Source organism: Colius striatus, chromosome 5, assembly GCF_028858725.1.
Source record: "Colius striatus isolate bColStr4 chromosome 5, bColStr4.1.hap1, whole genome shotgun sequence".
Classification (NCBI taxonomy): domain Eukaryota; kingdom Metazoa; phylum Chordata; class Aves; order Coliiformes; family Coliidae; genus Colius; species Colius striatus.
The window spans coordinates 42,650,981-42,665,679 of NC_084763.1; the positions used below are offsets into that span (position 1 = coordinate 42,650,981).

Consider the following 14,699-nt stretch of genomic DNA (forward strand, 5'->3'; position numbering starts at 1 on the left):
AAAATGTTTTGTTTCCCAGATCATCTCATTATCTCATCATACTGTTACAGTGCCTTTACTCCCTTGACCTCAAGGAAAAATAAAGGAGGCCATTTAACATAACAGACATCATCTAAGGATGTTTTTTTGAAAGGCTCAGTATTTAGAGCTAAAACTGCAAGGAAGGCCAAGTTCTGCCTAAACTCTCAGGAACATAGTTTGGCTTTGTCATCTGTCTTTGTGTGGGTCTTGCAATGGAAGTATATGGGATGGGCAGAACTGTAATTAATTTTAAATGAAGCCTAATAGATCCCAACTTGCAACTTATTTTAAGAAATAAAAACATAGGCTCTACTTAGACTGAACAACAGAACAGATAAAAAAGTCAATGCTAAAGACTTTCTGTGCTGTAAGGAACGTCTCATGGACTCAGGTCACTTACCCAGCTCCTTCAATCACGCATGGCTAGACACACCAGATGCTAAATTAATCTCCCTTTTCAAAAAGAGATGTGTATTCCTGCTCATGGAAAAAAAATCTATAAATAATCAAAAGGTATAATCAAAAGCGGTGGTTTGGTTTTCCCCTTCAGCCACTCGCAAGAGCACTGGTTTTCTTTGAGCTTTGGCAATGCTTTTGTCAGGATTGCAAAGCTCTAGGTCCACTTTGACTTCTGCCCAACAGATTAGGTGTAGCATCAGTGAAACTGTAAGAACTGGTCTTGCTGGTGCTCATGCTCTATCCTAATATCTGTATGCAGGAACAAACATTTCTACCTTGGACAACACAAACAAAATTTGCTGGAAAATTGAGCAGCTTTCTTGCATGAAGGAAATGGATGCCACATTTAGAAACAAGTGCTACAAGAACACTGCTGTTCACTATGGGGTTTTTTTTTACAGGAACTCAAAAGTCTAAATCCCATAGTTTTGGCCACTTTTCCCCTTTTTTTCTCCCTCTTTTACTGGAAAGCAACAGTGCCTGTGCTCCCACACAACGCTGTCACCAGCTGTGAGGTGCACAAAGCCATTAAGCACTACCCAGCATAAAGGCTGCACTCCACTTGTACCCTGCCATGGTCACAGCAACACCTCGTTCCCCCGATTTGGCATACAATCCAGCAATGCTGTCTGCTGCTGAAGTCATAGCTGGTACTGATGGATGTTCAAACAGGCCTAATTAGGGTTTTCAAAAGGTGCTTCCAGTTTCGGAGTGATGGGTTATATCTTGGAAACTACGACCCTGCAAAATTCCCTCCCATACCCTGAATTTTGGTAGAAGCTACAGAATCCAACTGGTAGACACATGATGTGGGATTCAGTTCCCTCAGTGTAGACATCCAATGTCATTTGAGGCACCTTGGGTGATTTAAGCCAGGAGCACAGTTCTGGCAGATGTAACACAAATCTTTAGACCTTCAGCCATTTGGCACAAGCACTGGAGCCTAGGCAGAATACCCACAGCATCTGCAGTGACATCGAACACTTGCAAGCAAGCACTGAATCCTGCCCAGAGGGTGGGATTCAGCTCATGGATTAAGCGACTTAAATAGAAATGCTTCGATGTGTGATACATGCCTGAGTGTCCACTACAGTAAATGATAAACTTGGTGGCAGAGTCTAGAGAGGGATTTGTCTCTGTCCAAGTGTAGGCATCTTCTTTTGGGGAGCCGATTAGCAAACAAGCTGCATCAAGGGAAATTTCAATTAGGTCATGACAAGATATTTTTCACAAAGAGGACTCAGAGGAATCTGCATCTCTGGAGATACTCAAAACTTGTCTGGAAACAACCCTGAGCAATGTGCTCCAAGTGCTGCCTTGAGTGAGGGGTTGCACTAGTTGTGCTACTGAGCTCCATTTTAAAGTTCTTTCAGTAGCTCTCCACTGACTCCAAAAGGATGCCAACCCTGTTTTAGCTCTACAACATCTCGTGTCTAGAGCCTACATAACTGATGGGAAGAAGCAACATGACTTTTGCAAAGGGAAGTTATGTCTCAAAAGCCTACTAAGAGGCCTTGAAGGAATCAGTGAGTGTGTTGATGTGGATGATTTACTTGATATTGTGTATTTGGCTTTCCTAAAAGCATTTGACAAAGGCTGTCTAATAAAATAGTTTCTTACTGAAACTAATTTGCCATTGAATTAGTACAAGGTTTTTTTTGTGTGATAAAGAGTGATTCAAAGATAAGAAAAAGGTTGTGAGGAAAGGGATAGTTTTCATAGTGTGGTGATTCCCCAATATAAACAATGTGGAAAAGGAGGAGGTGATAGTGAGGTGGCAGAGTGTGAATGACACATATTATCTAGGGTTGTAAAACCAATACAAACTGTGAAGTGTCATGGAGAGACATTGTGTTGATGCAGGCGAAGATGGCAGATGAAATCACTGGTAACAAAGTAGTGCACATCATGAAATACACATCCCTAACAATAAAGACATGATGATGAATTTTGAGCGAGCTATTGCCCTTAAGAAAAGGATTTAGTATTGTTGCAAATCAAGATGGACTGTGAGTGCCAGCTCAGTGCTCAGCAGTGGAGAAGGGCAAACTGCAAAGAGAAGGAAAAAATATAAAAGCATCACTACGTACAGTGGACCACAGCCTGTGTACCTCAGAAAATGCATAGCACAAACAGAACTGGACCAGGTAACGTGAGGGGCAGCGAAGGTGATCAAAGGCACAGGACAACTTCTGTGAGAGGAGAAATGAATCTTCAGTGTGGAAGTGATCTAGCACAGTTATGAGGGACTAGGTTTTCAATATCCAAAGGAAATGTTTTTCTAACACATAGTTGAACTTCGAAACTCCTTGTTTAAGGGTATGGGGTGAATAGGATAAATCACCTTATGATAAAGTAGGTATCCAAGCCAGACCAGATAAATCACACCTTAAAAATGCTTATTTTCCTTCATTGACCACAAATGAAACTTATGAGTTACTCATCATTAGAAGTCCATGCAAAAGCTACTCAGAGGTTGATTAAGATGAATGAATCCTGTCTCTAACATCAGTGGGAAATAATGGACCAACACATTCCTGTATCTTTGAGAACTGTAACTGGGACAATACACGAGTCATATAACCCACAAGTTAGTTAAAGTCTTTATCTCCCAGGATGGTCATTCACTTAAGAGTCTTTATCTGTGTTGTTGATTTACCTCCATGTGGGGGATAACTGGTGCATTCTCAAGGGCAGAAATTAATTTTTGGCTTAACTCAAATGAAGTAAGAAAAATTTCCCCAAGGATCTGGTTGTTTCAAGCACAGAAGTGTGTCAAAAGTATCCCTAAACCAAGAACAAACCTAGTCTGACGGTTACCCCTTCCTATGGGTGCACAGTTCTTTGTATTTGTTCAGCATAAGCCCCACAAATATAAATCCCATCAGCATTGAAGTCTTAAAACATGTTCTGAGAAGAAAAGTCTGTGGAACTTTGTGCAACTTGAAAAGTTCCCGTTTTTTGTTTTTTGGGTTTTTTTTTGCTGTACAAGGGACTGCAGTAGTTCAGCTGGGAGCAGAAGCAAGTCTCTCCCTTTTGCAGTAGCATCATGGCAGGCAGCAGCTTTCTTCTTCTCCCCGTTTGCTGAGCGCGGTGTCCTCCTGCCACCTCAAAAGCTTGAACAGCTCAGGCTCAGAGGAGGTGTGCTATCACAGGATGGGCTGTGCAAGGAGAGCATTCAGGTGTGCTGAAAATGCTTCAGGCTGATGCTCAAATCCAGCTCTTTCCTGAGCCAGTCTGCTCTACTGATAATGAGCTAGAGTCATAAACACAAAATTGAGAGTAACAAAGTCATGCCCTGTGGCAGCAGCTGAGTCAGTGTCCTACGGTCAGAGCACCAGAGAGGATGAGGCTGCATGTGGCATGAAGCAGAAGCAAACCCTGGCTGCATAAATCAACGTGTGCATAAGTGATGGCTTTTATGTTTGCCTAGAAGACAGAATACTCCAGTAGTCATATAGTTAAATATACTTCTGTTTTTGTCCTCCATCTGATGTTACCAGAGGCTTCAGAAAGCTATCTTGGAGATGAAAGACCTCCTAAATTACACCACCAGAAAAATAGCTATAATGGTGCATATATTTTGCTTCTGAGATGAAAGTCACCTTCTTACACTGAGAAAGGCATAGATATTAAAACATGCAGCTACATAAACAAGGTTAAAGAATGTACAATGTGATTCTTCTGCTGGGAAGGGAGTGAGCTGGACCAGGGCAATTTCTGCTTTTCTGTTCACATTTTTCTATTTATTTCCAAGTAAGCGGCAAACTATTTGAAGTCTTCTTCAAAACACAAGTGAAGTTTCAACACACAGTACAGGACCATGAAAACTACCATACCAGAGCTGTTTAATCCTAAAACTTTCTCTGGTAACAGCTAACAATAGATACTTCATGGGAAGATACAAACTTCATACAATGGATAGTATTTATGGGAAAATTACTTCCTATCCCCTGGAGAAAAGACTAGTTACTTTATGCTGTGCCTATGTGGGAATCTTAGATTTTATTCAATATAACAATGAGTATTTTCCATAATTTCCCACTCAATTCCTTGAATTGTGAATTCTGCTACTATTTTAAAATTATAAATCCTTGTGCAGCCTGTACCACTCGTCAAGAGATGCTCTGAAAGACCAGCTTTCTAGCTACAAAAACATTTTCCTGCTTTTATTTTCCTGGAAGAAGGTATAATTTGTTCTGTTTATTAACTCATACACTCTGTGGCTCACACCACTGGCCAATTTTTCTTCACCTTCTGGTTGTACATGGAGGGTCACTGCAACTTAGACCTATTTTTGTCTGCTTCACTTTCTGGTCTGAGCACATACTTCGATCAAAATGTTGGAAGCTGCAACATTACAGGCCACACCCCCAACCTTTTCTGCTCAGAGCACATTAAACATGTACCTCTGAGACATCACAGGACACTTGTGCCTCTCTCTGTCAGTGTCCACCTCAGATATTCAGAATCCAGTAGTCATGGACCATTCCCACCCCCCCAAATAAAAACAAGGCACCAGCTGTGAATGCTGTATTCACAATACCACACTCCACAGACAATGTGACTTTATTCACAAATATGATTTTTACAGAGGTAGAACAAAATACTTTGTATATTTTTTTTTTTTAAACTATATACATATAAAGAATATCATAGAATGACAAAGAAAAGGTTGTAAACAAAACAATATTATGCCATCAAATACAGTACAAACAGCATGCAAGAACAGCTTCAAATGAAATCTTGCTGGTGTAACTTTATTTTATTTCTAATGTGGTAAATGAAGAGTAGTAAAGAGTCATGCTCTGATTGGATTGAGTGTGCCACAGCTCTGCAATTTTGTTTTAATTATTTCTTTTTCTTTTACAATAAGCCAATAGGATAGCTTTCTTTTCACTGTGGTGGGGAATGCTTTTGTAATGCCCAATGTAATCTTAACAGGAAAATATAATAATCAAATCTACAAAGTATAGTCTCATTTAAAAAGCAAAACCATAGAAACTGTACAGTTTTAAAAAGCGAATTATCTCAACTGCTTCTTAAGAGAATTTTCTAAACAAAGAATCAAATATGCAGAATAAAAATTAGGAGAGCTATTGTTCTGTAACAAACCTAATCAAATACTTGTTTTCCATTCCAATAAACAGCTTTTTAAATTAATGACTATTCTGGAAATTATGAAGTGGGCTGGGTTTTATTAATGTTCCGCTTGACTAACAAGGCATGAACTCCTTACAGGTACTGTAGCTGTCATTCCTCTGGGGATGGATGGAGATTGGTGCTGCCTGCATGCTAGAGACAGGAACAAGGCTTAGTCATGGGTATAGATTTAAAAATATTTTTAAATGTTTAGTAGCATCTATAAAAATAATCTTGCTTGTTTTGCTGCTGGATTGAGAGCTGGGTGTTTTGAATTTTCTGCTGAAATTCATTCTTGGCCCTCATGATTGCCAAGGACTTCCTGGGCTGCACCAGGTCCTATGGAAAATGGTCAAGAGCCACGGTCAGAGCTCACACCTGAAACATGTGAATCCAATGGCAAACCCCACGCTGTTTTCCCTGTGGTTAGGGTTGAACCTCAAGGATCTGGGCTTTGGGGAACGGTGCTGTCCTGCCCGTCCATCCATCTAAATCCTGGCTCGTGTCACGTGAAGGATGAAGGCTGGAGAGAGCAATTGTGTTGTTACTCCTATGAACTATTAATGCTGCTGAAAAACACCTCTCTATGTGTCATACCTGCACACACTGTGACTACGTAAGTGTGGGGCCTGGTCAGGCCACTGCCCTGCTCAGGGCTAGCAGCCGTGCTGGCTCCCAGGCCCGTGGGAGAACAGGCTTTTCTCCTTCTGCTTCTTGCGAAGAAGGAAAGTGTGAGCACTGGGGTTAAATCGCCCTCCTGCAGCTTCCTGCTCCTTAAGTGTCATTTAAAGATCCAACCACATAAACACACCCGTAGATTTAATTTGTAAGAACACAGGGATGGTCAATATTAAACACACGCTGCTTATGGCTGCATGTCAGGCTCCAGTCCAAGCTTCAATTGCAATGAGTTTAGTAAAGATCAAGCAGACTACTGAACAGGGAAGGATGGTGGGTCTCATTTGACTCTGGGCTCTCAGGTGTTCCTGGCTTACACTAAGAAGCTCAACTCAACTCGCCAGTGAACACAGGGCAGGTCCCACATCCAGCACAAGAGTCCAGGGGTGGCCTGAACAACATACTTCATCAAATCACAAGGATTAAGTTAACTGCAGCAAAAAGGGTAAAGAGATGTCTGCCCCATGTGAGAAATCCATATCAGTGGCTTCATCCTTGGCTTTGGCATCTTCCTGGGAAATGGATTGTCAGACCCCTCCGGAAAGCCGTGGTGCAACTGAATCGTGCATCTCACCACCAGGCCCTGTAGCAGATTGTCACCTCCAGAAGCAGGGCGTTCTATTGAGAGGTGTGAACAGTATGCTACTTGCACAGACAAAGTACTCTGTGTGATAGTTTACAGTCAACAGAATAAGCCTGGCACCTCTGTGTGAAAGAACTGTACAAAACACGTCTGAAATGACAAGATTGTCAATGACATTCACTGGGAGATATTCTAACCCTCTGAGAAAGACTGCATCTTTCTGTTGTGTAAACTGGTCTACAAGTATTAATAAAACAATATATCCCTGCCCCATTAGCCTTGGGGAAGATTAATGCCCTCTAATCTACGCTAAGTAAACTCTGAAGCATGAAGAACGATATTGAAGTCCTACACTCAGCTGCTTGTGAATTAATAGGGATCACCCTGAAATTGCTATTATGAAATGCAAATATTTGCAAAACAGCAATTAAAAAATATTCCTGAAATGCAAACGAAAGGCTTGTCAGCCATGTTTGTGGTATGCACAGGGACAGTCAGAAGGTGAAGGCTAATGAATCCCAGGGCAGAAATTGGTGCTAAAAACTCATCAGTCCATTTGCAGAGGGCAATGGCACAGTATCTTGCATTGGGAAATAATTCTACCTGATAATCAGAGGGCTTGGCTTAGGATGCCCTAATTTTTATTCTTTGGACAGTTTGTTTGGATATAATCACTGGTGTTTTCAGAAAGCTGCAGTACATGGCTCACAGTAAGTCTACTTCAAACACTTTCTGGTAGTGCTCAAGCTGATCTCATCTGCCCCGATCTGCAATTTTGTGTTAGCTAAAGTAATAAAAGAATCCTGTTAAACCTAAATTATCAAATGAAAAAGGCAATTTTCTCGTTCATACCCCATTAGTTTTTTTAGTTATTGCTAGGAAAGCTCCAAAATGCTTAAGCCATAAAATAAACATGTGGCTAAACGTACAGTATGTGTACTTAAGAGGATGATGGCATCTGCAGTAACTGCTCTGTACTGCCGTAGCAATGGAACGCACAAATTAAACACAGTACACACCAAGAAAGCCATACAAAAATGTAAGGTAAAAAGTAACAAGCCTTCTGCTTTTTTTCTTTTTCTTTTTTTTAATAACTCTGTAATTGCTAGAAAGAAGAAATCACCAATGTCCACACCTACAACACAAAATTGCAACATGGTTGATTTCGATAGATGCCTGTTACCTCTATTGCAGCAAAACTCTATCATAATTGTAATTGTCAACATTTCACTGATTGTAAGTTTATAAAAGCTTCCCTTTCCCAAATTATATGAAGTGATATATTTTACAGTGCCGAGTCAAGTGATTAGCCTAATATGGTTTCAAGCAGACAATACTGTTAAGATTTTGGCAAAAAAGCACCCCAGATTCTTAAACCATGGAGATGTAGGATAAGATATAAAAAAACAATCCAAGTGTTCACTTTTCAAAATGGAATTAAGAGCCTAGATCACTTCGGTACCTTTGATAATTTTACTCTCAGGCTCCTCATTCAAACATGTCAGTCTTTACTTTCAATAATTTAAATTCCTTCATAAGAAGGAATTACATACTGCAACTAACCCTGTGATTTCACATAAGCAAGACTGCATAACCAAACCATTTACAGATATATTTTAGCATTACTTTGCAACAGTAGGCATTAGGATTATGAGAACACAAGGATCTCTGAAATTCAACCTGTGTGCTTTGTTATCTCTTCATGGTTAGTTAAAATAAGTATCATTCAGGACAAGGAGCAAGCAAAGCCTCAGCAGAAAGATGCAAAAATGTCTGGATCAGACTAACTCGATGAGAATCATAAAATACAGATTGCAGATTTTTCTTTCAGCCAGGCTTTTACAGAAATATATTTTCCTGGCTAAAAATGGTGGCACGGCACAGTTTTACAGACAGAAATGCAAAAATATAGAGGAGAGTCCCGTTTTTTTCCTCAGTAATCCCACAAAATCAACCATTTGTTTCCATAACAGCTCTGGCCGTTTACCTGACTGCTGATATGGCCTTTCTCCATCACCTGAGGTGAGTCTACGCTCTCCTCTTCCTTGCTGTCAGCAGTAGGTACACGGTCAGAGTTGTGCTTGTCGTTCCCTGGCTTCCCATTAATGTGACCAACTTGTTCTCCCCAGTTGCAACAACTGTGCAGACTTTTTTACTTGTAGTTCAGAGTTTCTTCCATTCATGGCACAAAGCTAAAAAGTAAACAACAGTTAGGAAAACATTTGTTTACCGAAGCGCAGCATGAGAAGGTGCAAGCTTTTTTTGCCAGAGCCTGGACCTGTGTTTACTCACACCCTTGGCACTGCTTCATGCTCTAGCTCGGCATTGTGTAGGAACAATCACCATACCCTTCAGGCCCCTTCCCTTATTTAGCCTTTGAGAAGTTACAAAATATAACAGAATACTGTTGTCTGAGACTATATTGACTGCACTAATTACCCACAATACAGTATATTCGCTATTAAGAATGAATGTGTGCTTTCAAAGTGTGACATCCAGGGCTTTGAGGATGTGAAAGGAATTAGGTGGATTGTTCTGTCACTTGATCCGAGGCTTTAATGTACTTTTAAAAATCTGTTTAAAACTCCCAAAAACAGAATACACATTTTAACTGTTGAACTTTTACCAGCTAAAGGGCTTTGTAAGGACCTTATCACTATGTGGTTACAACAGAAGATACACAGGTAAGGTCAGGTCACGGTTTCCAAGAACATTCACAGGGACTGAAGATGAGGAAAACGAGGGACAGATCCTGTGGGAATCTTCGGGAGACTGAGCTGCTCACTGGGGAAGTGCCTTGAGTATCGCATTCACTTCCTCTGCAACTGCTGTCAGAGCAAACTCAAACTGCTCCTGCGGAGAGAACAAATGCACGCTCTGAATAACCAAACAGAACACTTTCAAAAAACCTGGTGCCCTATTTTGCAGCCCAGCATCCTCAAGACATGGTTAAAAATATGAACTTCAGGTTGAACTGTACACTGCAATGTGTACCAGATCAAAATGTTCTGGGATTATTGATGCCATATAACATGTTTGACAGCATCTTGAAGACAGCCATTTTAATGGAGAAAAATGTTGGTAGCAGAAGCTAAGCTATTGGGACACAATGATGTATTGCAATTGCGTGGTCAGAAGGGTTTTGGAGCAGTTGATCACCAGCCATTTCATTCTGACATAGAGATGGAAGCTTGTTAACATAATTGAGGTATGAAAGAGGTGAGATGCTGCAAAGCAGAACCCTTATCGTTTCTCAGGATTTTTTCCAGTTGAGATCAGGAGATAAACATCTCCTCACCTTGCACCTATTATATAGAACAACATCTGCTTTTTGGTTTACTTTATTCTTTTTCAGACTTCCCTTTTAAAGGCTTTTCTGCACCCACAAATTACCTATGTTTAGACCACTCCTATTTAAGAAATACTTGGAAAAGCTTTTCTCTGCTATAAATTTACTGTAAGCCTGAAACCCAAATTACTAGCAGGCTTCTGTGCTGGGTTAGCACAGCTGTGAATGACAGAGCCATGAATGCCCATCTCTTCTAAGTACAATCCTAACACACTTCTGAACTGCCTAGTCCCACAGAAGGACAAAGGAGTATTGCTTCAAGGTTAACAGGTGTTAAAATTTTTTAAGCAAGTAATTTTTCTCAGAAATTTAGCTTACCATCTGACAGGATGAATTGGTGTTTGCAATTTTTTATATGAAAAAAGAAATGTGGGCACTTTACTTACAATATAGGCAAATCAAGGACACAAGACAAGGACTGTGGAGAAGTTTCTGGATTTTCTAGAAGTACTCCAGTGGTTTAAGCCAGCCAGGGTCAAGAGCTGCTGAAGAACCAACTTGGAGAATGAAGGTTGGAGAGGCACCCTGAAAAGCATCCTGAGATCACGCTGGGATACTATCTGTGTCTCAAATTAGAAAATTTGTGCTCTTGTCAGTACCTCCAGCCCCTCAGTTTACTCTGCCAGGGGCTGTGTGGGATGGCTGCAGGTACATATGCAGCAGTAGCAGATGGCTGCAGAACACAGCCAGCCCTCAAAGGTGATTACTGGACTAATAGCATTCATTTTCCACAGTGTTTCACTTTACTGGGGAAATCTGCAGGAAGGATGAAAGAACAAACTACAGATGTGCAACTCAGTTCAGAAAGGCAGCTGATTTCTAATTCCTGCAATTCATTGTCAGTCTTCTGTGCCTTGTCTTACCCCACTGCAGAGTCATCTCCCACATGGAGATGCCTCAGAGAAAAGCAACGATGGGCACAGTTCCTGAGCAGAAAAAGAACAAAACTCAGAATAAATTTCTCAGAGACACTGACATTCAAGAACTTTGCTGTCTTCTTGGTGCTGTCAAAGTGGCATCCTTGTACATTTGCTGGACTGCAGCCAATAGTTTTTAATCAGACATCAGTTCACCCTAAAGAGAGGACTCATCCTCATTAGGCACAGAAAATGCTGTATTTGCCTGCCTATGCCTCCTCACACTCCCCAGGGTCTCCGCAATTAAAGAAGAGACTGGAAATGCTGGTGGCTACCCAGGAGCATCAGTCCTATTTTAAGCAGAGCACACTGAATTTGTGAGAGGAGCTGGAGGGCAGTGGAGGCAGAGAGGGCATTTATTTGGACATGTTTTGCCAGAACTAAACTGGCTGCTTGTACCAGCTCAAAAAGCTTCAGGAAATTTGGGCTGATGCACGAGAAGTGCTTATCTCTGGGAAAAAGAACCTTGGCTAGGAAAAGTTGGCAGCCACTGGCCGCTGTTGGTGCAGCTCTTTGAGGTGGAGCAGTCTGGGCAGGGTGGGAGGCCCTTGTTATGGGGCCGGCAGGAGAAGGGCAAAATGGGTGGTCCTGGGATGTGACTGGAACAGCGGGTCCCAATCACTACCAGTCCTTGGAGCACAGGCAGCACAACAACAGAAGAGGCTGGTCTGAGCATGATGGGGTTGATCTGGTGATGCAGCCAAGTTTTAGAGATGTGCAGATCTCTCTTCCAAGATGTAGGCATCAGTTTGGAAGAAGAGAAGCTGCCCATGGTAATGAGGCCACCTAATGTGCTCTTCATCTGAGTATTTTACAGTCAGGAAAAGCTTGTAAAAGCAGGGACTACAATATTTTAATATTAGTCCCATTGCTGAAAATAACTTATTCACTGAGCAAATCTGCTCTTTAACCTTGTTGGACTGAGATGAGTTGACCTTATGGTAAAGATCTGTTGGACTGGAGACCATCTGACCTGTGAGTACCTTTCCTCATCACAGAGAGGTACCCTCACGTGAGCACAGGGCAGCATTGCACTGCCTCAGGAAAAGTCACTTGTCTTGCCTGAGGACTGATCAACATGAATTCCAAAGTTCGGTATGGATTTTAGAGACAAGTTCAGGGGAGACAACCAGCTAACACCATGACCTTAAATTACTGGAGAAAAACAACTTAAAAGGCATAATCTGTCAGAGCTCAAAACTGACTGTGCAATCTTGCAATATAGGAGACAGCAGAGCAGACAAGGGAGATGTATGAGGATATGGTCTTTCTGAGATGGTGCAGCTCTTCCTCCTCCTTCCTTTTGCATAATGTGCAACAGTGAAATGCAGATAGTACAGCTTCCATTGATATGTATCACCACCCTCCAAAGAAAAGCCGTACACACCTTATGTGCCTTGCCGTGAGAACAACCACAGTTAGAGCAAATTAATGTCAGTAATTTCTAAAGGAGCTCAGTTTGTTGTTTTGTACAGCCACACTGTCATTCACATAGGCTATTTGCATATAGACTGGAGATGAATTTTAACATCCATCTTTGTCTAGAAAACAGCAGGAAAAGCATTTTGTGGCATCAGTCCACAGAGGTGACAAGAATATATTTAGTAAAAAATAATAATCTTTGTTTCATTGAATCTCCAAATAAAAATTCCAGGAAAACAAACTGAGTACATGTAGAATGTATGAAACAATAAAGAACCTCATGTAAATATTACAGATTGTGAGAGGAAAGATTCTGAAGGAGAGAGGAAAAAAGGAAATATATCTTTTTCCTGTCACAGAGAATATACTTCCTCCCTCATTACTTTTTCCTCTCGCATGTGGCATATCAATTCTATTTTATGATTCCTCTGCAAGAAAAAAAAAAAAACACAAAACAACAAAACCACAAACCCTCTATTGTGCTTCTCAGAAATGCAGCATGTCGTTATGATAATTTCATTACCATTTATTATACACAGTGCTTTTGAATTAAAGATCCCTTCCAGAAGACAAAATGTTGCAAACAAATCTTTCCCATGCTTTATTGAAAATGTGGAGCGCTGCCTGCTGGAAACACAACCACATTGCTGAAGGAAAGTGGTGTTTATTTTGCCTAGGGATATTCTGTAATTGGCATTTCTAACCTGACTTTTAATCCATCGTTTTAAATTACTCCAAGAGTCTAATATTCCTCATTTGTATTCAGTTGGGAAAGCACAGGGGTTTGTTTAAATCCATCAGAAAAATTCTCTGGGGATCATGCATTGCTAGCATGTAACCAGATATTTATAATTTGCAAGACATTAGCTTGAATAAGTGATTTGGGTGGTTTGGAGAAAATGACGATGATAGAAGAAGCAGCAAGAGGAGAGATAAGCAACATCCTGAGAAAATTTTTCATCCTGGATGAAAACAAAGGATATATTTCTTTTCTGTAGCTCATTCAGATAAATGTTTGGAGGGGAAAAATACACCTTGAGTGAGACTTTCTTGGGACGTGGGTAACGGTTTCTGAGCTAAGTAAGAAGTTGTTCACATAACCTCATTGTTTGGTTCTCAAACTATGTGGTTTTTTGTGCTGTTGAAGGCAACAAGCTGTAATTTCTCTGACCTGAGAAGGAAACTAGAATATGAGCTCTATATTTCTATGGAGCTGCCATATATTTTGGATGCATTTTAAAAATTACTTCAGGACTTGCATCTTCCCTCCGTAAATATATGTGACATTGGATACTGTGTGCTTTGTGCATTTTTTTTCCAGTCTATCTGACCAAAGTAGGAGAAAGATATGTGCAGTTTTATGTGTTACTTGCAGATAAAGATTAGTTAGCTTTGACTGGCTTATCTTAATTTTTCCACACACTTACTTAATTGGTAAATAATAATTAACATCCCGTCAACTGTTCTCCAGCACCACTTCTAGTATTATTAGGAAGGTAAGATCATTAGGAAGAGATTCAAGAAAAGTTATGATCCAGTGATTCCTGCCACACATTATTTCTCTCACCTTTGTCCCTCAGCAATTTAAACTCCCTAAATGCTGCAGATCTTCCTACCAGTTCCAGCTTGGCCAAGATAGAATGCTGTAACAATGCTCTTGTAATTCTGTTTGGAGCTGTAACTTACATTCAAGATCTTACAATGTCATATACCAATTATGTTGGTCTCCATGCCATGAACGAGTTTCTTTATTGCCCTATTTGCAGCTCTTAACTTGCAGAAAAAGCGTCCAAGTACCATTCCATACATCACTGAAATTGTTAATAATAGAAAGTTTCATTTCAAATTTAAGGTACTAAAATCACAACATCATCTTTAAAAAAGTTTTACTTTGTAGAAACATGTCAAAACTACTGTAACTGACACGAATTACAGAGTAAGATATTCACCTCATCAAAGGCTACAAATAGAATTTCCATGTTACATCCATAAAGGACACAGCTTTAGGTGCAATGTAAGCTCTTCCATTCAAAGCTACTAAGAATCATTCAATTTCCCACAAAAATATATTTCCTTTAATTTAAAACTTTTATTTTTTTCAGGAAAAAAAAACCCAACCCAGCAGTTA

General features: G+C 40.4%; 1 protein-coding gene across 1 annotated transcript in view; it reads right to left on the minus strand.

Moving 5' to 3' along the window:
- Nucleotides 1–9,644: 9,644 nt before the first annotated feature.
- PTPRN2 (protein tyrosine phosphatase receptor type N2) overlaps nucleotides 9,645–14,699 on the minus strand; it is a 656,903-nt gene continuing 651,848 nt past the window's right edge. The window contains exon 23 of the mRNA XM_061996660.1: nucleotides 9,645–9,736. Coding sequence (XP_061852644.1) covers nucleotides 9,665–9,736 — 72 coding nt within the window. The 3' untranslated portion in view covers nucleotides 9,645–9,664. The remainder of the gene's footprint in view (nucleotides 9,737–14,699) is intronic.